This window comes from Saccostrea cucullata, unplaced genomic scaffold (genome assembly GCF_032062105.1).
Source record: "Saccostrea cucullata isolate Sc308-1 unplaced genomic scaffold, CSIRO_AGI_Scuc_v1 ctg5424, whole genome shotgun sequence".
NCBI classification, from domain to species: Eukaryota; Metazoa; Mollusca; class Bivalvia; order Ostreida; family Ostreidae; genus Saccostrea; species Saccostrea cuccullata.
Genome location: NW_026940860.1, coordinates 30,804 through 56,896, shown reverse-complemented (window position 1 = coordinate 56,896; position 26,093 = coordinate 30,804). Strand labels below are relative to the sequence as shown.

The 26,093-nt window shown below is 33.2% G+C and overlaps 2 protein-coding genes across 2 annotated transcripts; both read left to right on the top strand.

Moving 5' to 3' along the window:
• Positions 1-481: 481 nt before the first annotated feature.
• On the top strand, positions 482-2,705 carry LOC134256474 (carboxylesterase 5A-like). Its single transcript, XM_062739115.1, has 2 exons — positions 482-2,094; positions 2,296-2,705. The coding sequence occupies exons 1-2, from the start codon at positions 551-553 to the stop codon at positions 2,489-2,491; spliced, it is 1,740 nt and encodes a 579-aa protein (XP_062595099.1). The 5' UTR covers positions 482-550; the 3' UTR covers positions 2,492-2,705.
• Positions 2,706-2,712: 7 nt separating this feature from the next.
• On the top strand, positions 2,713-5,478 carry LOC134256470 (uncharacterized). The gene is made up of 5 exons (XM_062739110.1): positions 2,713-2,772; positions 3,402-3,599; positions 4,549-4,653; positions 4,813-4,960; positions 5,334-5,478. Exons 1-5 carry the CDS (start codon positions 2,713-2,715, stop codon positions 5,393-5,395), a joined length of 573 nt encoding a protein of 190 aa, XP_062595094.1. The 3' UTR covers positions 5,396-5,478.
• Positions 5,479-26,093: the final 20,615 nt, after the last annotated feature.

Below are 26,093 nucleotides of genomic sequence, written 5' to 3'. Positions count from 1 at the left end.
TCTTACCTTATCATTTTAGTCAATAGATCTGACCTTCAATATTTTTTAAACCAGTGCACACCCATACGATTACTGTGTTCTACGAAGTTACCTTTAGATATGTAGAATTTTATGCAAAGTATTTATGGAAAAACGGTCTCATCGCTGGACAGATTAAAACATGCACATTACTGGTAAAAATAACTAAATAAGTTATTGTGTCATTTTAAGCAAAAATCAAAGTTCAAACATGTACGTTCATTGCTAGACACAGATAGTGGTGTATGTGAAACAGTGAAGTGTGTCATGATAGATAAAAGAAGTTCACTATTTAAGACTTGCTGTGCAATCGAAACATTAGATAAAACTCTTCAATCTGATTACAGTGACTTTATTGTTTGTATAGATTTTGTCGATTGAAAGAAAATTTATTAATAAATTATCACTAAAGTGATAAGAGAAATGCAATTCATTGATAACTTGAAGTTAAGTGTCAACAGGTCAAAACAGGCTACACATGTATCCATTTTAAGGAGATAAGGGTAAACAGTTATGATTTGATATTTTAGGGATGGAGGTCACAAAAACCTTTTTCTTTCTGATTGGAATAGGCATTATCATAGCAGATATTCAAGAAGATAACGAAGTAGCAAGAAGCACTCGTAATGGTGACATAAAGGGATTGAGAACACTTGTTCCGGGTACCAATGACAAATATGTGGACCAATTCCGAAAAATTCCATATGCCATCCCACCAGTTGGACACTTAAGATTTCAGAAACCTCAACCTTTTGGAAAGTGGGAGGGTACTCTAGATGCAACAGAATTTGGACGTTCATGCATGCAAGGTGATTCTGCATTTTTCGTTGATGTTCCTAATAAAGCAAAGTCAGAAGATTGTTTATTTTTGAATATTTATATTCCAAGTAACATCAGTTCTGACGAAAGGCTCCCTGTTATGGTGTGGATTCACGGTGGAGCCTTTCTATACGGACAAGGCATGTTTTATAATGCTTCCAATTTGGCGTCAGTTGGCAGAGTTATTATAGTCACTTTAAATTATCGTCTCGGAGTATTTGGATTTCTCACCTTAAACGATCCTATTGCTGGCGGAAACTATGGTATTATGGATCAAATTCTGGCCCTTCAGTGGGTGAAAGAAAACATATTTTCATTTGGTGGTGATCCCGATTCTGTTACTATATTTGGGGAGTCTGCGGGAGGAATGAGTACAAGTTTGTTGTCCTTGATACCTTCTAACCGTGAGTTATTCCACAGAGTCATCTCTCAAAGTGGTACTAGTAACAGTCCTGCTTTAATGGTGGAAAACTCTTACTTTATGTCTGAATTAGTAGGTACCGCTGCAGGATGCACGTCCTCGAGCAAGGATAAAGAATCTTTCTTGAACTGTATGAAAAAACTCCCTGCAGAAACAATACAGGGAACATTTGAAAAGATAATGTCTTCTCATACAGAATTAAGCATGGCCCTCGGATTCGGTCCTGTTGTAGATGGGAATTTATTTCCGGATGAACCGGTTCAACTTTTATCAGATGCCTATCCTAACCACCATTATTTTTTTCGGTCCTTAGACTTAATGACAGGGAGTACTTCTGGAGAGGGATCACTCCTTTTCATTCAAATGAGTAGTCCTCAGCTTCAAAGTCGTTTTAATTACAATGTTTCAGAGGGATTGTCCAGAGACGTCTTGTGTAAAATAGTTGCCCCATCCCTAGTAAAAGCTCATTTTAAAAATAACCCGGATGTTGTAAATTTGATTTGTGATGAATACAGTGTACATCCATCAAAAGGTCTTTCGGCTCAAAGTATACGAACAACAGATGTACACGGTGATTTCTTCCTCACGGCTCCGACTATTGATACTGCAAATATCCATTCCGAAAAGAACGGAATATCACACACCTTAGTGTATATGCTGTCACACATTAATCCAGTACATATAGGCCCCCCTTCACCCACGTGGTTCACGAAAAGTGTACATGCAGATGAATTGATGTATCTCTTTGGTTTACAGAACTATGATGGCATAAGTCAGGAGGACTTAGAACTGTCCAGGACTATGATGACCTACTGGGCAAATTTTGCACGTTATGGGTAAGCATCTACGTCTTTTTCTTTTTCAACGTCAGACTCAGTTTCCACCTTAATATTATTTTTCTTCCTCATCTCATTCATTTGTTTAACAAAAAATCATCACCTCTTCATTGATATTTCCAGAATGTGGTTCATGAAAGCTTACTAGTATTACAATGTACTCCATTATTAACAGCATTCCTTTCATTATTTTCTTTTTAGGAATGTCAATGATGCAGAAGAAAAATCGGTTCCAGTCTGGCCACTGTACAATACAGACCACAAGCTTTACATTGATTTTGATTCAGAAATAACAGTTAAAAATTCTCCTGCTGCACAGGCCCATCAGTTCTGGTACAAGAAAGTGCCGAATTATGTGAAGTCGGAAAACCATTCACATGACCCCAGTGAATTATAAAACAAAATCGATCTCTATGAATACTTAAGTAAAGGATGGTATCTTTTTTAACCCATAAGGCGTCGCTGATATACGTATGTCAGATACTTTTTTCCATAAAGTGAACGCTCTCAACTTCAAGTCCTGTACATAAACATCCAAAGTTAAGAAGAAAATAAGTAGACTTATTATTTAAGATCACTTGTGATAATCAGTATGTTCTGCAAAGACATAATAAAAACATGGATTATATCACATTTCATTGTGATAATTTGAAATATACTTCTACGAGAAAATGGCTAGTAAAACATTTCTATAATGAGTGTTCATGTTCTTTTTAGATTATCATTTTGGGCTTGAATACTGTTTTTTCTCTCCGTATTTGAAAATTGATCTGTGAAGTTAAGATAAAAATTATGTTGTGTAAAACTGCAGTAGAGAGAGATGTGAATTCGTCAACACGAACTGAAGACCGTCATCTTTTTTCAACAGAACTAGAGTAATATTTCCGTTCTTTGCATTGTCGCTTCCTCATATTAAATTTGCTTCATTAAAAATTCAAAGTTTCCATAAATCTGAAGAAAAAAACCATTCAATCAGCACGGTGAATTACAACAAAATATGCGTGTTGCTTGAGTAACCGGGTACTTAACTGGACTTGGTGCGATAATGATCCTGATATAGAGATATTTATTGAATTCCTTAAGCTACATATTTTGATTTGTTAAAATTGTAAATTTACAGCTATGCATTGACCGATTTTTAGGACACTTTGTAATTATATAATGTTAATTGAAAACAGTTAACAGTGTTTAATGCTTCGTAAAAGTTTTGTACATTTTAATAGAAAAAAGACGATGTTTTATCTATATACTAGTATTATTGAACGTCAATCTGCTGTTAAACTTTTTCGGATTTTTTTCCATTTCAGTTCAGAAGGTGTCTTGTTATTCTGATCATCACCTGCCTACTTACTCAGGAAGTTGAGGGATGGAGGCGAATTAGAAAATTCTTTAGAAAAGCAGGAAGATTTATAGGGAGAAAAGTCATACCAACAGTTATAAAAGTAAAGGCGGTAGTCGATACGGCAAAAAGCGCCCATGAAAACATCAAAGACACTTTTGAAAAGGTAAAATGGTTGAAGAATGAAAGTGGAATTTGTATATTTTTTGAAAGTTTTTTTACTTAGTTGAAAGTGGAATTTTTAGTTAATGCTTTTTATATATTTTTAGAATTAAACAAATACAGGGAAAGCATTATGAGATTGTCATTTATTTGTTGTTAATAACGGGAATTCAAAGCATTTTTTTTAAAATATGGATTTCATATTTGACTTCTTATTATATAAAAGATAAATCATATTTTATCATATCTGAATATTTTTTGTTATTAAAAAAGTATTTAAAAGCTCGTTCGATTATATTTGATAACCTGGTGAAAAAGGAAATAAATTTACAAATACGATTTATCCAGATGAGCTTCAAATAAAAGATACTACAATTGACACATCTCTTTCATATTTAGACATTTATTCTTGACTAAGACATGAATGGTAATCTAACAACCAAACTTTATGATAAACGTGATGACTTTAACTTTTCAATCGTCTACTTCCCTTACTTATGCAGCAATATACCTTCATCACCTGCATACGGGGTTTATATCTCTCAGGTGATTCGATACGCGATACATGCTCTAAGTATGTAAAAAATATGAAAGATATTTCTAAAACTATGTAAGTTATTTACAAAAATATCAGCAGTCTCGTTTAAAGCCATCATTTTGTAAGCTCTATGGTCGATACAATATTTATATACTGAATGGACGGCAGATAATTCCTTTACTTACCGATCATGACAAAGAGCACACGGCGTGTGTGACCGGATGACAAGGGATGTTCACTCCTCACTTCATTCCACCTCTGATGTTTGGAGGTCTGTGGTTAATCTGCTTCAAATTTGTATTGTTTAATGGATTTTTGAGCTTTGATACTGTTTGTTATCTCCATAAACATGATATATTTCACTTTTTTTCAAAGATCATAATTACAAATTTCCTTTAAAATATTGAATACAAAGGGAAAAGATCCAGGGGAGAGGATAGAAAGTGCGGGAAAGGCAGTGAAAGATGCTAAAGAAGTCATAGACATAATTAAATCTTTAAAGAAGCGTTCAACTATTGAGGTTTTTTTTTTTCTCAGTTTATATGGTATATTCGATAGTTATTTGCCTAAAATAAGACAATAAACAGCTAAAAAAATTAAATCATTAACACCTATTTCTTATTGCTTTTAACGATATTTGTTGTTTGATATTATATCTAAAATGTACATGTATTTCTAGGGGACGTCTCAGTTGAATTTGTGCGAATTTTCAACATTTGACTGGAACCAAGACAAGCAAATCACCGAAGAGGAGATCGCAGTCTTGATTGAGGCGACTGGACTGGTAGAATTGGATGAGCTCTTCGAAAAAATGGATCTTGATAAAGGTAAGGATTTGGTTTATTAGTTATTTTGCTTGTATAATTGAAAATTTTTACAAGTACTGTATTAAACATTCTCAGTGACTATTGATAATAATTAACCAGCTGCAGTTGAGTGATTGAGACTTATAATGACATAAAAAAGGAAAAAAAAAACATACCAACTTAAAACAAAATCAAGGCCAATATAGAAACCGTCTAAAGTATTTATTGAGATAAATCTGAAAAGAATTATCCAAAGTTTTTAGGACGAGAGCTTATATTGAGTTTTTCCTTTTATTTCTCTGACAAATACCAATTCATCATTTGCAAACTTTACATCATACTTATGTTCTGTTCATCAGTCTATAAAGCACTGAATTTTCATTTCCTTTCACAGATGATACAGTCACAATGCAGGAATTCCTTAACTCGCCTTTTATCAATGAACTCTGCCTGTAGATGATGAATGGATAATCATATGTGACTGTTTTATAAAATATTAAAATTTAAACAATTTTGATGGAGGTACACATAGATACCTCATATTTAAAAAATACAAAAATCAGTTTAATGTCAAAACCTCATTGCAGTATAATTTTCTCTATATCGAAAAAAATTTTGATTTAGAGTAAAGAGGGATCTGGAAAATTTTAAAATGCTTTTTTATTTTTAGTCCAATCTTTTTTATTTGTTCGATTATTTGTTTGTTTGTTTTTATTAGTAACAATGTGTTACAAATAAAAAATTTCTTTTAATTCACATATCTAATCTTGTAAAAAGTAAATCTATTTTCATAATAGTTCGAATATACTTTATCACATCAAATATAGGTCCAGAGATTGACTAATCGGAATCTAACAAATAAAATTCCGGTCAAACAGCGCGTCACTCTGCTTCTTTTCTCACATACAGCCTTGGAGGACGGACGTTTTTTTAAGTTTGTTAATTACCTACTTCTATCCCGCATCCGCCATTTTTATGGTTTTAATATTATGATACAGCGTTTTCGTACCTATATTCATGACTTTTATGTTAAGTCTTAGTTGTAACTACTAGAAAATTTGGATTTTCTACATTTACAAAAACTAGTTAATATTTCATTTTTATATTTTATAACTGTTAAAATTATATGTAATTGTTAAAATACTTTTGATAATGTCAAAGAAATTATTAAACGTCACGAAAGTGGCAACACTCCACAAACTGTTTTACACACTTTTTATTCATTGATGGAGGATAAGTTAAAAGTTCTAGTGTTGAGAGGATAATTGTGTTATTTTCATGACAACAGTCTTTTTTTTTATAAATATCAGGCTGGTTTTTTTTTTTACCTGGTCACTAAACAGTATACTAGTTAAAAGAAACATATGACAATTTTATAAAAGCTATTGATGATGGAAAGTTTATAATTTTTGTGATCTTTCAAAAGCATTTGATCGTGTTTGACATAAAGGTATTTTATTTCAACTTAAAACATATGGGATTACTGGAAGTTTTTGTAAATGAAGCTATTTTTGTATTGAATATTTACATTTGCTTTCCTTATATAACAATGCTGATAAAATTGATATTCAATTTTCAATAACATGCAATTGGTCACATAATCAGACATCTTTGCGTATGGAAAGCAAACTACACGAGCAATTTGAAGAGTTCTGACTGTGACGTCACATGAAATGTATAAAATGTAAATGTATAAAATCTCTTGTATCTTTACTATATCTTCAAATGCATTGATTTGTAAAGTTTCGTTAATATTGACTATGTATACTTCAAAATCTTATGTTTTACTGTGACAATTTAAAATCTGAATTACAATAAAATATGTTCAAAATCAGAGGATTATGGAAAGAAGTAAGCAATGGTGGGTAACGGGGCTATCAAAAAATTGATTGCATTATTATGTTAAAGTGGCAAAGTTAACCGAGAAAAATAAGTAGCTGTACAAAGCATTCTTGGCACCGAAAAAATGCAAATAAATGCTTTTAAATTAAAATTATAATGATAATAATAAAACTAATAAAAACATTATTACAAGCATCAGCAATAATGAACAAACACTTCAGTGTCAATGTTTCAGCATTTTCAAAGACAGCTAAGGTATATATTAGTATTTTGAGAAAGTTTTCATAATAAAAAAATTTTTATACTGATTGTATGTAAATGCTATACGATCAATATTTCTGTAGACATGTATGAAGATTAGAAATCAAGATTGTCAAAATAAAAATTTTGAATTAAGTTTATCAACAGTTTAAAGCCTTGGGATCAGGCAAAAATATTATAATTGGTAGGATTAAATGTAGCACTGGCATGGTTGAAGTATAAGGATAGCAAGTGTTGATAAACAAAATGCTCTTTATGTTCCTTCGTTATTATTACAAACCGAAGCCAAGTCAACTGAACTAGTTTTTGATGAATTAAAAGAAAACAACAGCAGAAATGAATGTGAAAAGATGTTATTTATGACGCTAAGCAGAAATACAAATTAGTTAGGGGGTCGGAAGAGACTAGGAAAAACTTGTAAAAAGCATAAAAAAAATCTTTGGCATCATTTTATGCAAGTTGACCCCCTAAAGTTAAACATTTTATAAAACAGGCACTGATATGCCTACCATAAAAAAGGGTAAAACAAATTGAACGCCACAATCCAATGCAATTGGATCCACCCACGGTATGGTTTAAGTATGAGCGCTGATAATAAAATGCTCTTTATACAGGCAGTAAGCATACTTACGTATCGAGAACATTTGCTTTATAAAAGTCCTTTATAAGACAAAATAAAAACAAAATGTGTTCAAGCACTACTAGGTTTCTAGTATCTAGTCAACTGCTTTGACCTATGACCACTACCATGTTTCATACAAGATGTGCACAATTGATAAGATAACGTTTTCTTGCAATTGTAAGTTAAGAAAACAGGTAAAATTAATTTTCATGTAAAATATGCTTAAATCATAAAATACCAGATATATTCTGTTACTCTTAGATAGTTTATAATTTTGTCTTGATTTTTACGATAAGACCAATTAAATTTTATTTCATTTGTTCATCAGTTTAAAAAAAAACAACTGTTAAAGTTTTTACCTACAGAAATTTGAGTTTGTAATGGTGATAAAGATACTCCTGTTTGCCGTCGTACTTTGTGCAGTCCAAGAATTAGGTATGTATATTCCTGGTTCAAGCACGCAAAGACTCCTTCCATCGAAAAATAACACTTTGCACACGTCAGATATTTCTTATGGAGTATTGGAATTTCTACATATTTGGCCATGGAAGAAATCGAAAATATACAGGTTCTATTTGGGGGTGGGGGGGGGGGGCAAAAACTATTACATTATACAAAAACATAATTTCAGATAACACGTACTTTTTCCTGGCAGCTGTGTCAAACACGGAATAACGTCTCAGAGGGATTCTTAAAAAATAATGTTTTGTTGTTAATGTTATCCAAATAATAATTTTTTTCATCAGGTTTTTGGATTAATAAAACCAATCACATATTACTAACTGTTGTCTCTTTTTTGCACTTCTAGCCTCCAGTACTACAGATCTGGGTGTGACTAATGGTCATACTGCCAACACAAGCAGTAAGTAAAGTTTTGTTTGTTTGTATGTTGTTTAACGTCCCTCTAGAGAATTTTTCACGCATATGGAGACACCACCATTTGCCAACGGAGAGCTGCAAATTTTGACCTATACTCGGTACTCAGGACCGTTGAGCAGTGAACGATCTTTTTCGTGCCAGCGCCCACTGCGACAACGGACCTTCGTTCTTACGTACAGTTTCATCCGAAGGACCGGTCTCCACGTACCACAGAGGAATTCGAACCTGCGACGTAAAGATAAACTCTTTACTCCGCGACTCTAGAGCAGACGTTCTGCTCACGCGGAAGACCAGTAAGTATAAAGTATTTCACTTATAATATAAAAATGCAAACAATCGGTACATGAAGATTTTCCGGTAAATTGTTTTATTTAGTAAATGTTACACGTAACTCTTGTGGAAATTTTATTCACATTGTTGGGGTAACTCTTTTTCTAACTCTGCTCTGTCTTGTGGCTAAGGAGATTTAACTGACTTGCAAAAAGGTGTGAAAAGACATTTTTATACCCCCGCCGGAAAAGCGGGAGGGTATACAGCAATCGGAATGTCCGTTCGTCCGTCTGTTACGCTTTGGGTACCCATTTCTTATCCGCAACTCCTCTCATACCACTCAATAAAATTTGATGAAACTTTCAGAGAATCTTTATTACTAGTACATATTGCCATTGTACGCCTCCTATTTTACTTTTCGATTCAACACGTATTTGGGATTTCCAATAGCAAAACATGGACACTGTCATTATATGCATATGGGAGGCGGGGTAGCATTTAGTGAGCTCATTGCTCACAGTACCTCTAGTAATCATTAAGATCAATGGGATATTTTAGAGTGAAAAATAAGTGACCTGTAAATATTTAAGGTTTCGTCAAAGGTCACATTGTCCAAAAAATTATTTTTACAATAACTTCAAAACTGTGAGGTATAAAGATAAAACTTTTGCAGTTTATTAATATACCGGTATATATTTTTTGAAAACAAATATTTCAACAAGAATATATTTGTTTTTAGAAAAATTGTATCAAAAAATGTGCGTATGTAAAGAAAAACGCACCTTCTTTATTCTGTCCTTCTTTGTGAAAGCCATCATTGCAGAAATAATACATGTTTATCAATCAAGGGAAAGTTGGACGTGAATGGTCACTGAAAGGCTGTTATTGAAAGCATGATATGTATAAAGACAAGACCCCTATAAAATCCGCCATTTGCATTGTACTTTCGGTTTCAAGTCTTAACATTTGGACAAAATAAACAGGGAAAAAACTTACCAGAGGCTATCGAAGTCCAATTTACCCTTCATTGATAAACATTTGTTTCTGCAATGATGGCTTTCACTAATACCTCGAAAATACCAGAGGTGGACTCATGTACTATGGAGGAGTGAGCATCCATTGCCGACCGGTCACATCCGCCGTATGCTCCTAGTCATGATCGGGAAATAGCGTCGTCAAATCTGTGTATAAGTAACGGACTAACAATAAGTATGAAAAACGTCAGTCAGCATTTGACTCAATGATAAATTGCATTTGCTGACAAGGTCATTGTATCGACCATAAAACTTACGAAATGAGACTTTAAAAGAGTCTGCTGATATTCTTGTTTCATCAACTTGTCAATTTACCTCAGTTTAGAAATTGTCCATACGTAGAGCATGCTCTTAAGTATCAAATCAACTGAGATATATAAACTCCGTATGCAGGTGATGAAGGTTTATTGCTGTAAGGGAAGTTGTCGATAGAAAAATTAGTAATCACGCTTATCATAGCTTATATATTACCATAAACGTCTTTTTCAAATAAAATATCCAAACATGAAACAGATGTGTCAGACTCTGTGGTATCTTTTATCTCAAGCTCACCAGGAAACATCCTATCGACATAATAATGAAAATTACCATTACTTATTGACAATACGTCGTTAATTTATCTAAATGTCGAGTTGAAGGCCACGGGAAATGTTTTCTTCTTTTCATGCATGAGATTTTACACAAATTTTGCTTCATATGAATGCAAAAGTAGGTCTGCTAATAACGGGGCGCAATTGGTATCCATGACAATAGGTTGTTGTAAGACCTGGTCTCTAAAAACAACATAGATATTGTCAATCAGAAACTCGAGCATCTTTTTGATGTCATCTTCAGAGTACTTGTGTGTACAATCAGAATGTTTTTAGCAATATAATTTCGCAAATGATCAGTGACAAGGTAAGTAAATTTACGAGTTCCATTTTTATTGAAAAAGTAGCTGTCAATGATATCGACAAGCCTGGACTTTAATTTAACATGGGGAATATTTGTGTATAAAGTTTAAAAGTGGTTCATTTTTAAGGCGTTAATTTTGGTAAAATCTCGTGATTTCAAATTGTTCAAAAGTTTCTTGGAATGTTAAAGAATCTACATTTGATTTACACCTCTTCTTGAATATATTATATCTTTCTTACTTGATGATTTCTTTAATATTAATTGCAGGGTGTGAGGACAATCCAGACATTCAGTGTCTCCTGTATAACCTTACTCTTGTTTGTGATAGAAAAGGTATATATGCACAATGGGCACAACAGAACTGCCGAGCCTATTGTGGGTACTGTCAAGGTAGGGACAATAAAACAGAAACACTCTTTAATATATTGTAATTGCATTATGTTCCTTCCAAATCAAACGCAAAATGTTCAAGCCTAACCGTTACTTAGAGTACTCGTAAATTACTTTTAAATGTTTAAAAATTGTGAAATTTTTGAACTTACCTTTTCAGCTTTAACAACAATACCATGTGTCGATGAAGTACCTAATTGTGACGAATATCAAACCGATATGTGTACAAACAACCTGTACCTATTATTCAGAGCCAAAAACTGCAGGAAATTCTGCGGAATCTGCTCCGGAGGTATTTATCAAATATTGTGAAGAAGCTATCAGAAAATTATAATCTTACTCAAAAAGATATTCATCTTTTTAATATGTCTGAGCATTTATATTTAACACGTTTGTTCTCAATGCATTTCTCATTGATATACTGATTTGACTTAAGTTTAATTATCCATGTTTCTTATTGTTTATTTATGTCCTATCTAAATTTGCACAGTGTGACCTTTTCTAACCCTATATTTAATTTTTTTTTCTCTATTTTAACAGATTTTGATCATTTAACTGTTATCCCCATTCTTTACTTAATGTCTGTGTTACACATTTAAAAATATGCTGTATATAGCTATAAATCAAAAATACTATAATCAAGGTGTGCAACTTTGTTCTTCAATATTGATAAAAGAATTTAAGTAATGAGAGTATATTAACGAATAAAAGAGGGACTACTACGTCTACGTCTATACTTCTTTTCATGTTAAAAACATAGTAAACTCAAAACTAACACGTTAGGAATGAAACTTATTTTAAACTATATTGTACGATATAACATAACTTCGGCAGTTTACGCATTATAAAACGCGAAACCGTTCATAAAAAGCGTAAAACTGTCCTAGTTATGTTATATCATATAATATGGTTCTTATTGGTTTCATTCCTCATAATTTAGTTTCAGTGTAGACATGAAGACAATTTAACCTCCAAAAATGGCGTTCAATTGAGCATTTTTTAAACGTAACGTCGATCGGAGTACAGGGATAGGGTCGATTACTTTCAAAAGTAATCGATTAAATTACAATTACTTTGGATTTTAAAAGTAATCGATTACAAGCTGATTACAGACATTTTTTTAAAGTAATCAATTACATCCGATTTCTTTTCCATTATGTAATCATGATTACTTGTGATTACTTTAGATTACATTAAGTTTTATTTTTTCGTTTTTATACAAAATGTTCAAGGACAAAGGCATGTTTTTATTCTCCTTTCTTTAAATATCATTGATATTTTTAAGGTAAAATTCAAAGTTTGGTGGTACATGTCTTCAAATAGTTGCATGAGATTTATCTTATATCATCTGATTTCTATCTTTCATACAAGTGAATATCTTTTGTGTTTGTTGTCTGTCGAGAGAAATAAAAAAAAAAATTATTATTATTTATAAATTAAACTAAACATAATCATAGTTAAGGATAATAGGATTCGAGAGAGAATTGTTACACAAGTAATCGATCGCCTTGATTAGTGATGGACTGCCACTTATTAGATGTTTTTACTAGAATTTACACATTGACTGGACAAGCATGGATTGTTAAATAATTGTTATTGCTTATAAATAGATTTGTACACTGAAAAAAAATCACTGAATATCATCAAAAATCGTGATTTAATGAACTTTTTTTAAATAATTGTAATCATAAAGTAATCAAAAAGTAATCATGATTACAGGACTTTTTTCAGAGTAATCGATTAAATTACGATTACTTGTAATCGGAAAAATGGATGATTACTGATTACTTATGATTATTTGGCAAACTGTTATCGATTACAGCAGATTACGATTACTGGTTACGATTACCCCATCTCTGTCGTAGTAATGCGGAATTCACATAACTCATTGTGACGTAGGCAACTTATGTTATACGATATAAACGAAATCTTTTATTAAAAGAATGACGTGGAGCAAATACAATTAAATTATTTAAGGAATAAATTTAATTGCTACCCAATTTATACTGTATAAAGTGAGTTGGGGCGCTCTACTCTTAATAAGCCGCGATGCGGTTTATAAAAAAAGTGTAAACTGTTCTAATCCAGTTAATACCGTATAAATTGGGTAGCTATTAAATTCATTCCTTACAATTTAATTTTCATTCATTTAGTGTAAGTAGAAAGTTAATTTCCCTTCAAACTGACTTCAAATTGTACAAAATTTAAATTTTACGTCAGGCGGAGCGATACGTTTTTTGACGCAAGTCATTGTGATTTTGGCTACCCAATTTATACAATAAAAAGTACACTCTTTATCCAATTAAATACTGCGTTATATAACCAGAATTAAATAAATAAAATTTACATTTTAAATGAGTTTATTGAAGAATGTTTTTCTCTGGAATTATTGTGGTTCATTTAATTTGAAATGAAAGTCTATCTTTAGTAGTTAATGTCATCCAAATCATGATTTTTTTTCAACAGATTCTTGGAATAATAGAAACAGTCACAAATTACAAACTGCTGTTTCTTTTTTGCACTTCTAGCCTCCACTACTACAGATCTGAGTGTAACTTATGGTCATACCGCCGAAACAAGCAGTAAGTAAAAGTTTTGTTTGTTTGTTGTTTAACGTCCCTCTCGGGAATTACCCCTGGTATTCACTCAGATAGAGACGCAACCATTTGCCGGTGGAGAGCTGCAAATTTTGTCCTAATCTTGGCACTTAGGACCATTAAGCTGTGAAGGATCTTTTTTGTGCCAGCACCTACTGCGACAAGGGGTCTTGGTTCTTACCTACGGTCTCCTCCGAAGGACCGGTTTCCACGTCCCACAGTGGAATTTCGAACCAGCGACTTAACGACAAACTCTTTACTCCGCGACTCTAGAGCAGACGCTCTAATCAATGAGCCACGCGGGCGACAAGTAAGTAAAGTATTGCACCCATAAAAATGCAAACAATCGGGTCCTGAAGTTTTCCCCCAAAATTGTTTTTCTAGTAAATTTTACACATAACTCTTGTGGAAATTTTTTTCACACTGTAAGGGGTAACTTTTTTATGCCCCCACAATTGAAGTTTCGGGGTACACAATTTTTGTTGTTTCCGTCCGTCTATCTGTCTGTTTGTCCGCAAAAACTTAAACCCTGTCCATAACTTTTAATTTAGTGGAGCTAAGACTTTCATATTCCACATATCTATTCCTTGTGACAAGATCTTTCTTTGGGTACCACCAAATTTGACGTTTTGATCTTGACCTTGGTGTTTGACCCACTTTTACATAAAAAATTCAAACTTTTACTTTGGCCATATCTTTTGAACAGTAGATACCAGGGCATTTATACTTCACATATGTATTCTTTGTGGAAAGACCTTTCCTTGGATACCAACAATCTTGACCTTTTGAACTTGACTTTGTAGATTTCCGTACTTATGAAAAAACTTTAACCTTGGCCATAACATTCATCACGCTTATCATAGAGCGTGGTTGTTATATTACCATTAACGTCTTTTTCAAGTAAATATTTTCAATCCAAATATGAAACTGTGCCAGACTCTGTGGTATCTTTTATCTCAAGCTCCCCAGGAAACATCGTAGCGATGTAAGAATGGAAATTACCATTATTAATTGACAATACGTCGTCGATATATCTAAATGTCGAGTTGAAGGCCATGGGAAATGTTTTCTTCTTTTCACGCATGGGATTTTGCACAAATTTCGCTTCATATGAATACAAAAATACGTCTGTTAATAACGGGGCGCAATTGGTACCCATGGCAATTCCAATAGATTGTTGTAAGACCTGGTCTCCGAAATCAACATAGATATCGTCAATTAGAAACTCGAGCATCTTTTTGATGTCATCTTCAAAGTACTTGTGTGTACAATCACAATGTTTTTAGCAAAATAATTTTGCAAATGACAAGGTAAGTAAATTAACGAGTTTCATTTTTATTGAAAAAGTAGCTGTCAATGATATCGACAAGCCTGGACTTTAATGTATCCTGGAGAATAGTTGTGTATAAAGTTTAAAAGTCGTACATTTTTAAAGTGTTAATTTTGGTAAAATCTCGTGATTTCAAATTGTCCAAAAGTTCCTTGGGATTTTAAAGTATCTACATCTGATTTACTGTGCAACAATATATTCAAGAAGTGGTGTGAATCGGATGTGGATACTCAAAAATTACAACAATCTATGGGAATTGTCATGAGTACCAATTGCGCTCCGTTATTAGCAGATCTATTTTTATATTCATATGAAGCATAATTTGTGCAAAATCTTATGCGTTAAAAGAAGAAAACACTTGCTGTGGCTTTCAACTCGACATTTAGATATATCAACGACGTATTGTCAATTAAAAATTGTTTTTCCCATTCTTATGTCGATACGATATATCCTGGTGAGCTTGAGATAAAAGATACCACAGAGTCTGACACATCTGTTTCATACTTGGATATTTTACTTAAAAAAGACTTTAATGGTAATCTAACAACCAAGCTATATGATAAACGTGATGACTTTAACTTTTCTTCGTCAACTTCCGTTATTTATGCAGCAATATACCTTCATCACCTGCATATGGAGTATATATATCTCAGTTGATTCGATACACAAGAGCATACTCTACGTATGAACAATTTTTACAACGAGGTAAATTTTTGACAAGCAAGTTAATGAAATAAGAATATCAGTAGTCTCGTTTAAAGTCATCATTTCGTAAGTTTTATGGTCGATACAATGACCTTGTCAGCAAATACAATTTATCATTGAGTCAAATGCTGTCTGACGTTTTTCATACAATTCTTAGTCCATTATTTATACACTGAATTGACAACTGATTTTTCCGTTATTTCCCGAACATAACAAGGAGCACACTGCGGTTGTGACCGGTCAGCAGGGGATGCTCACTCCTCCATGGCACCTGATCCCACCTCTGATGTTTCGGAGGTCCGTTTTTGCTCTGCTCCTATTTTGTATTGTTTAATGGACTTTGATATTGAATACTGTTGAATCTCCATATCCTTCTTTCTTACACCACTTCTTGAATATATCATATATTTCTTACTTGATTATTATTTCTTTAATATTAATTGCAGGGTGTGAGGACAATCCAGACATTCAGTGTCTCCTGTATAACCTTACTCTTGTTTGTGATAGAAACGGTATATATGCACAATGGGCACAACAGAACTGCCGAGCCTATTGTGGGTACTGTCAAGGTAGGGACAATAAAACAGAAACACTCTTTAATATATTGTAATTGCATTATGTTCCTTCCAAATCAAACGCAAAATGTTCAAACCTAACCGTTACTTAGAGTATAAATTACTTTTAAATGTTTAAAAATTGTGAAATTTTTGAACTTACCTTTTCAGCTTTAACAACAATACCATGTGTCGATGAAGTACCTAATTGTGACGAATATCAAACCGATATGTGTACAAACAACCTGTACCGATTATTCAGAGCCAAAAACTGCAGGAAATTCTGCGGAATCTGCTCCGGAGGTATTTATCAAATATTGTGAAGAAGCTCAGAAAATTAATCTTACTCAAAAAAAATATTCTTCGTCTTTTTAATTTGTGTGAGCATTTATGTTGAAAACTGTTTGTTCAAAATGCATTTCTCTTTAGTATACTAATTTGACTAAGGTTTTATTAGCCATGTTTCTTTCCGATTATAGAAGTCCTGAATTTGCACTTTTTATAACCCAATATTTCATTTTTTTTCTATATTTGAACACATTTTGATCATTTAACTGTTATCTCAGAGATTGCAAATGAATAAAGAAAATATTTGTTATGTTGTTTATTGGCGATTAAGGGCACGGCTGATACTGAATACAAACAACATTCACAACACAAATCACAATTGTCAAATGTGGTCTGCATATAACTAACAAGCCTTAAAAAACATGAACAACATATCATGTAAAATAGGTGACCTTGATCCTGGGAGTGGCAAGATTCATGGTCAAAGTTCAACAAATGCATAGGTGACATTGATCCTGGGAAGTGCAGGATTCAAGGTCAAAGTTCAACAAATCAAAGCAATATGATCTTGCCACGGGGAGGTGCAGAGGTCGAGGTTAGTTTCAAATGTCATGTTTCACAAATTATATTGCAAAAGCCACTCGTTACGCTTCTGATGTGTCAGCCATGGCAGGTGTGAAGATCGTTGATGGTTTTTATCCTGAAATATACATAGAACAAACAGTATCCATGTTTCGACTAACAAAAATTGCATACAAATTTAAAATTTGTTGGGGTTGGTTTGGGATTGAAAATTATCGTAGATTTTCAATTCAATTTGACATGAATAAATTGCACCATCCTTACTGCAGTGCTTGAAGAGAAAAGGAGATTAATTTTCTTTCACATCGTTTATATATATCTAAGGGGAATAACTTGCTACAAGCTAGGAAAGACAATTTTATTTGAACTCCTTCGATAACAGCATCATATTCCTACATTCATAGGAAATAGATACAACATTATCCAAATTCTTCACAAAGTGTTTGTGCTATATATACAAAAATGTGCTATTGCTATAAATTAAATAATTTAAGGAATGAGAGTGCATTTACGAATATAAGAGGGACTGATACGTCTACATTTATACTTCTTTCCATGTTAAAAACATGGCAAACTCAAAACTAACACGTTAGGAATGAAGCTTATTTTAACCTATGTTATACGATATAACATAACTTGGACAGTTTACGTTTTATTACCCGCGAAACAGTTTATAAAAAAAAGTGTAAACTGTCCCAGTTATGTTATATTGTATAATATAATATACTTAGAATAAGCATTATTCCTCATAATTTAATTTCAGTGTACATAAAAAGACATTTTTTCCTCCAAAAAAGGTTTTAAATTGCGCATTTTTTAAAAGTAACGTCGATCGGAGTAATACGGTTTTGACGTAACTCATTGTGACGTAGGCAACTTATGTTATACGATATAAACGATCTTTTATCCAATCAAATGACGTGTTACAAATAAAATTAAATTATTTAAGGAATGAATTTAATAGCTACCCAATTTATACTGTATAAAGTGAGTTGGGGCGGTCTACTCTTAATAAACCGCAATGCGGTTTATAAAAAAGAGTAAACTGTTCGAACCCAGTTAATACCGTATAAATTGGGCAGCTATTAAATTCATTCCTCATTCATTTAGTGTAAGAAAACGTTAATTTCCCTTCAAAATTACTTCAAATTGTACAAAAATTAAATGTAACGTCAGGCGGAGCAGTACGTTTTTTGACGCAAGTCATTATGATTTTGGCTACCCAAATTTATACAATAAAAAGTAAAATCTTTATCCAATCAAATACCGCGTTATAACCAGAATTAAATAAATAAAATTTACATTTAAAATAAATTTAATGAAGAATCTTTTTCTCTGGAATTATGGTAGTTCATTTGATTTGAAATTAAAGTCCATCTTTACTTAATGTTATCCAAATCATGATTTTTTTTTCAACAGATTCTTGGATTAGTAAAACCAATCACAAATTACAAACTGCTGTCTCTTTTTTGCTCTTCTAGCCTACAATACTACAGATCTGGGTGTGACTAATGGTCATACTGCCGACACAAGCAGTAAGTAGTTTTGTTTGTTTGTATGTTGTTTAACGTCCCTCTCGGGAATTTTTTCACGCATGTGGAGACGCCACCATTTGCCGGTGGAGAGCTAAAAATTTTGTCCTATAGTCGGAACTTAGGGCCATTGAGCAGTGAAGGATCTTTTTTGTGCCAGCACCTACTGCGACAAGGGGTCTTGGTTCTTACCTACGGTCTCATCCGAAGGTCCGGTTTCCACCTCCCACGGTGGAATTCGAACCAGCGACTTAACGATAAACTCTTTACTCCGCGACTCTAGAGCAGACGCTCTAGATAATCACTGAGCCACGCAGATAACAAGTAAGTAAGGTATTTCACCCATAATATAAAAATGTAAACAATCGGTACATGAAGATTTTCCCTAAAATTGTTTTTTTTTAGAATATTTTACACATGACACTTGTGGAAATTTTTTTCACAATGTTGGGGGTAACTCTTTTGTAGCTCTACTCTGTCGTATGGTGAAGGATATTTAACTGAATTGCAAAAAGGTGTGGAAATACATTGTAGCGGAAGATATACGACATCGTATAGGACATTTTAGAGGGAAAAATTAGTGACCGCCAAATACACCCCTACTAATGTGTTCGGAACCTTTTATTTTTCGGTGTTCTGCAAATTATGAAACCCGATGAGTTCAGAGTAGCTCTGATAGTGGCTCTGGCGAGAGTTAGCGAGACTTCAGCAAGATAGGGTAAATTATTCACGGAAATGTGGCTAGGAAGTGACTAGCACGTGGAGACATGGTAAACAGAAAAGTTATGTTGCGTTTTAGTTTTCACCACCCTATAATATCATTCTGTAGAAATGTACTTCAATCGATCTTTCTTGAATTCATTCAAGTTTTAATTATTTTAAAGTATTCTCTATGATACAATTTTCTGCTGTCATGAATTAAAATTTCTTTTTGGACAAATATTTTGCACGGGAACCGGGGCTATATTTTTTGGCGAATGAGGCACCAATGTGACTTTAACTGACAAATCAGATGAATGAGAATTGCTATACTCACCCCTACTAATGTTATTGTGATTTAAATTCAAGACACGTGGTTTAGGTTCATCTATTCAAAGGTTATAGGGTAGAACCGGTTTTATAAATAAAATTGGCAGTAAACATGATATTGCTATAGCCTGTTTCTTTTGAAAACACGTCCTGTAATAAATGTTTCCAGACCTTTCTGAAAGACTTTCATGATTTTCAACTGGCAAAGGGTGGCTAAAGGAGGGGGTGTTAAAATAACAATATATCTTATACTTTTCGGCGAAAATTAAAGCTCACTAGTGACCGATTCGCTGGTAAAAAATGTGAATTATCATCTACACTGACAAACCTTTGTTTGCCTTATATGGCTATTGTTATAAATGCGCACAGAGGATCTTACCACGAGCAACTGACCAATCGTTGAATGAATAGCAACGTTTACGCCAAATACATGTACATGTTTACATTTTACTTCGAACACGTAGTTCAGGTCAATCTACGATCATGTTAATGGACTGCAAAATAAAAAAAAATGTTCTTACGAAGAAAATACAAAGATAAGAAACTTTGAAATATGTTACGGGCGTTTTTAATTTGTTGTTAAATAGAAAAAAAATGTTTAATAAAATGTAGTTTGTGTCTAGTTTAGAACACCAGCGCTTCAAGGGTAAGGAAAACGAGCAGCATCTCATGCATTTAAATGGACAAAACTTTGTTTACGTTCGTGATCACGTGTTCGGCCAGTGAATTCACCTGGCAATTGTATTCACCGATAGTACAACAAAGGAATTAATACAGACGCAAATCGCTTTTGCAGTGTGACTTTCAGAAGCCTAGACTTCCGCGGTTTATTTAACAAATGAATTGTTTGTCATTATAAGCATGACAATATTTTTAAACATGCTTTTCATTTACATGTACCATAAGATTTTTCTTTTGATTTCAAGCGTAAAATTCCTGTAGTATTCGTAGTAACCCACAATGCAATACTCATTCAGCTGATTGGTCAGTTAAAATCATGCTGGTGCCTTATTTGCTAAATTGACGCCAAAAAATATAGTCCGGGTTCCCATGCAAAAAATATTTGTCCAAAAATAAATTTTAATTCAGGACTGCAGAAAATTGTACTACAGAGAATACTTAATAAATGTAAGTTTGGATGAATGTAAAAGAGATCGATTGATTGAAGTACATTTCTACATACTAGTATATTATCAGCTGATTTTAGGGTCGTGAAAACTGAAACGCAACATAACTTTTCTGTTTACCATGCCTCCACGTGTTAGTCACTTCCTAACCACATTTCCGTGAATAATTTACCCTATCTCGCTGAAGTCTCGCTAACTCTCGCCATAGCCACTGCCAGAACTACTCTGAACTCATCGGGTTTTATAATTTGCAGAACACCGAAAAATAAAAGGTTCCGAACACATTAGTAGGGGTGATACTAATACTACAGGAATTTTACGCTTGATAAATTCCTTTATTGTACTATCGGTGAATACAATTGACAGGTGGATTCCCTGGCCAACACACGTGATCACGAGCATAGTTATGTAAAAATGTTTTGTCTATTTAAATGCATACGAGAAGCTGCTCGTTTTCCTTACCCTTGAGGTTCTGGTGTTCTGAACTGAACTTGACACTAACTACGTATACATTTTTTAAAACTTATTTTTCTCTAGTTAACAACAAATTAAAAACGCCCGTGATATTTTTCATAGTTTTTAATGTTGCATTTTGTTCATAAGAACATTTTTATTTTATTTTGCACTCCACTGACATGATCACAGATTGGCATGAACCACGTGTTCTAAGTAACGTGTAAACATGTATTTGGAGTAAACGTATTCAATCAACAATTGGTCAGTTGCTCGTGGTAAGATCCTCTGTGCGCATTAATAACAATAGCCATATGAGGCAAACAAAGGTTTGTAGTAATTACCCCATATCATCCTGTTGATTATGTGTAGATACCCAATGGGCGTGGTCATAATGACATGAGGGAGCGTAGCTCCCGAGTTGTCATTATGACCACGTCCATCGGGTATCTACACATAATCAACAGTGTGATATGGGGTAAATGACTTGTACCATAGTTTTCAAAAATCATTCATATGTAAGTCAGCTTAGGAATCGGTCGGACTGGTTCGCGTGAGTGAAACATTCAAATTAAAGTGTTTGGTTTCAAAGATGTATTTTATTTGGATTTCATATGATTTTATGTTCCTTCGTGTCCTTCTGACCACGTCAATGGAATATAGGGTAAGTGATTTGTATACAATACTTTTCAAATTTTGCTACAAATTTTGCCCTATACATGTACTCGGCACTCAGGGTCATTGAGCAGTGAGGGATCTTCCTGTCAACACATTCTGCGACAAGGGATCTCTGTTTATACGGTCTCCACGTCCCACAGTGGGATTCAACTCCTTACTTCGTGACTCTAGGGCAGGAGCTTTAACCACTGGGCCATGCAAGCGACATAAAAATTAAACATATCTAGGCCCGTTTAAAAAGTTTGATTTATGTAATTGAAAAAATAATTAACGAGTTTGGTTTCAATGATATATGTTAATTTGATATGTTTTTTTCTCGTAAATTTCAATCGTCAAAGTTACATACTAGTAATTTAAATTTATTATAAACTTGGTTAACTTAAATTTTTGCAAACCTGATACAAACTTTGCCGTGGTGCACAGTGATACGTTGATTGAAATGTTTGATAGGGGTTGTGTATATTTCAATTTAATAAAAATTAGATCTTTGATCGTCTAGATCCGCAATCGAAAAGGTTATTTAATGTACACTTGCTTTTACGTCAAGTATGTACCGTGTTTCCTTTGCTGGTTATGAAAAAAACGATATATTGAAATCTACTAAGCTAACATCACCCTGGTCATTAAACTATTTTAAAAATGTTTTTAAAAAATCAAGCGATTTCTGAAGTTTTTTTTTTCTTCACTTTAACTAAAGTTAAACTATTAATGGCCGTTTTTAACTGTTATTTATTACAAAATGCTGTATACAATTGAAAATTTTTATTCCTTTTTTCTCTCCTAAATTTGGTATAATTGTTTCATTTCAAAACCGTGCATGATCGTTTTATAAACAGTTCTTTTGTCCCGACTTGATGGGCGGAGTTATAGAAAAGTGTGGGTTATGTACAGAAAACCCACACTTTTTACAAAAGAAATCACACCTAACTATGGTACAAGTCAGTGTAGATGATATTACACATTTTTTACCAGCGTATCGGTCGCTAGTGAGCTATAATTTTTGCAGTTAACTATAAGATGTATTAATTGGTATTTACCCCCCCCCCCCTTTAAGCAACCCATTTCTGTTGAAAATCATAAAAGTCTTTTAGAAAGGTGTGGAAACACATTTTTCACAGGACGTGTTTTCAGAAGAGACAGACTATAGCAATTTCACCGTATACAACTGGTAACGCGGGGGAGTCGCTAAAAAGTATGAGGGAGTCGTTTTCAGCGTATGGAGGAGTCGATTTTCACCTCTTCGGAGTCAGAAGAGATGTGGATCACATCTTTTTTCGGTATATGTTAGATGTATTTACAAAAAAACAAATAGCCCACGGAAGGTAGCAATAGTTAAGCTTTCTGTTGGTCATTTGTCCGGCTAGCATATACGTCTAGTTTTCTCAAACACTTCGAAACTATTCGACAGATTTCATATTTACGTTGATCGAGTGGTTAAAACTTGCATGATCTGCACAATCTACGACTTGTGTGGGGATTATGACAGTTAAAACAGCAAAAGCAAATGTTAATCTTTCAAATGCAACACTTCAAACTTGGCAAGACTTTATAAAAATTAATAATTAAGACATTTTCTCTTCAGACAGTAATGGTTACGTTGGGGGGAGTCGTGTCTGGAAAAACACAACGCATAGGGGAGTCGCACAATTGAATTGTACTATCATTTTAAATTTCGACTTTTGCTAAATGCTTCCTTACATAGTTATTTTGATAATTTTATAATTTTAGTAAAACGTAACATGAATAAAGATCAATATAACCAATATGTACATGTAAAAATAAAATCATGTATTTATCGTATCCTATTGTGAAGTGCATGAGTATATGCCAGTACTTCATAAACATTACTACATGTACATTTGATATGATTTCTGCACGGACGAGCAGTGGCATATTCCAAAATTTTCAGCATTTTTAATTAAATACCGTTAGGCAGTTAATGCCGAAGAAAAAAATAACTACAGATATAGAGGGGTGAAGGAAAGGGGACTTCGGCTTTACCAATTTCCTTCACAAATACGGGATGAGGGCATGATATTTTAATATTTTTCTTTGTGAATTTTTATAGCTCGATCTTATTATAATTAGAACTCCAGACAATGTCATTAAAATTTTCAGATAAGTTGTTTATAATTCTTTTTTTTCATACTTACGAAAAATTGTTGTAAAAAAACTTTAACTAATTAAAATAGCAGAACCTCTCTACTGTTTTCCTGAGCGGTCAAATAAATCACTGCTTGACAGTGGAGTGAGACGTTGGACCTGTCGATGAGATATTGCATCGCTTACTTCACAGTGTGGGCGGGATCACTGTCAGAACTTTACGGAATTGACCAAGTTTAAACTGCAGTGCGGGTGAACAAAATTTCATCTTGAAAATATCATAAAACAATATAACAAATCATTTATCGATTGTATTTTCGGACAAAAATGCTTTTTGTCGACCCCTCAAACAAAAACGTTTTGCCTTCGGCCTAACAACCTCGGGCAAATAGTTTGATTCTTCGGTCCGACAAAACGCATGTTGCCCTCGAACGCTGTCTGTGAATGTATAGTACTGACTGCCCCCTTTCAAAAACTTAGTGCCTGTAAAAGAACATTTCATGTGGCTGTGTTCATTACAAGCAAATCAACTTTCAATTTAAACGTCGCATGGATAATCAGGGAGCACTAAACAAATACAATTGGAGACATCTATTTGAATACACAATAATACTTTCTTTATTTCAAACAATGTGCCTTTAATTTGATAAATGGTTGTGTATTTGAAATACTAGTAAAAAATTTACAAGTTTTAAAGCGACAATACGGCTGCAAATCGTGTGCTTTTTCATTCAAATTTACCCAGTATACCATTCGGGAATAAGGTAAAAAGTAGAAGTAAGCATTTGAGAAAAATAAATATTCTCCCCTCATACAAAATCAACGTAATTAGAATCTGCCGGAAAATCAAGGGTCGTACAACTTAGATCTGTTGACTTGTACCACGTGAATTCTAAGATGGCACGTGCACACAATGTACACAGGCAACTTAGCCACATATGATTCTCATATGAGTATCATATGATTCTCATATGATTGGTTTCATATGAGAATCATAGAAAAAGGGCATCATATGTGAATCATATGAAGCAAATCATATGATTTACATATGATCCACATATGTGAATCATATGAATATAACTACATATGATTTTCATATGAATGATTTAAGTGTGTTTCAAACCATTTACATATGAGAATCATATGAAAGGGGTGTCATATGTAAATCATATGAAACACTTATGTGTGTTTCAAGCCATTTACATATGAGAATCATATGAAATGGACATCATATGTAAATCATATGAAACACTTGTGTGTTCTTTTCCAATATTTTTCACATTCTTGTACACATTTAAAAATCAGATATTTCTGCTTTAGATGAAAATTCATTACATTACAATGATTTATCTTCATTGGTTAAATATTTTAAAATATCTTAAAATGCTTACACAACTTTTTTGATAAAATTATTTTCATCAAGAGAAATAACTTATTTTTCACAGTGTACATTCTAAACAAGAAAATATACAAACAAGTCAGTAGCATTTGTCGATACATGTATTTAACATATTCTAACATGAGTACAAATTATAAGATTTCAGCAAAATGATTTAGTAGTTAAACATGTATACTGTACATGTACAAATGAATAACATATTTAGTTCATGTAACAGTATAAAAATACCATATGACATGAAAGTGTCCAAAGCAAAATTGAAATATCAGCTATAACATTTGCCATGTATTCTCTATTGTAAATTTATAAAAAAAAATCAAGTTATTGATTATTCCAGCATACAATAAGAATATGGGAAATTTTCACAGCTCAAATTCAGACAAGATTGTGTGCATCCTCCCCATTTCATTATTATTCCATATATTTCCTTGTTCTTTTTCCTTCTGAATCTTTCAATTTTTTCAGTTGTCCTCCCTTTGATCTTCCATGACCATTTTGGAAATCTCTTTGAATTGTACCGTACAAAAAATGAATATCCACCACTTCTCCTCTTCCTGAACAATTTCTTTGTGGCACAGAATGGTC

What these genes read in the sequence shown, in the direction of transcription:
- LOC134256474 (XM_062739115.1), top strand. Translation starts at nt 551, where the DNA reads ATGGAGGTCACAAAAACCTTTTTCTTTCTGATTGGAATAGGCATTATC. An exon ending in GCAAATTTTGCACGTTATGG is followed by an intron (nt 2,095 to 2,295) that starts GTAAGCATCTAC and finishes TTTTCTTTTTAG; the next exon opens with GAATGTCAATGATGCAGAAG.
- LOC134256470 (XM_062739110.1), top strand. Translation starts at nt 2,713, where the DNA reads ATGGATTATATCACATTTCATTGTGATAATTTGAAATATACTTCTACG. An exon ending in CTTCTACGAGAAAATGGCTA is followed by an intron (nt 2,773 to 3,401) that starts GTAAAACATTTC and finishes TTTCCATTTCAG; the next exon opens with TTCAGAAGGTGTCTTGTTAT. An exon ending in TCAAAGACACTTTTGAAAAG is followed by an intron (nt 3,600 to 4,548) that starts GTAAAATGGTTG and finishes TTGAATACAAAG; the next exon opens with GGAAAAGATCCAGGGGAGAG.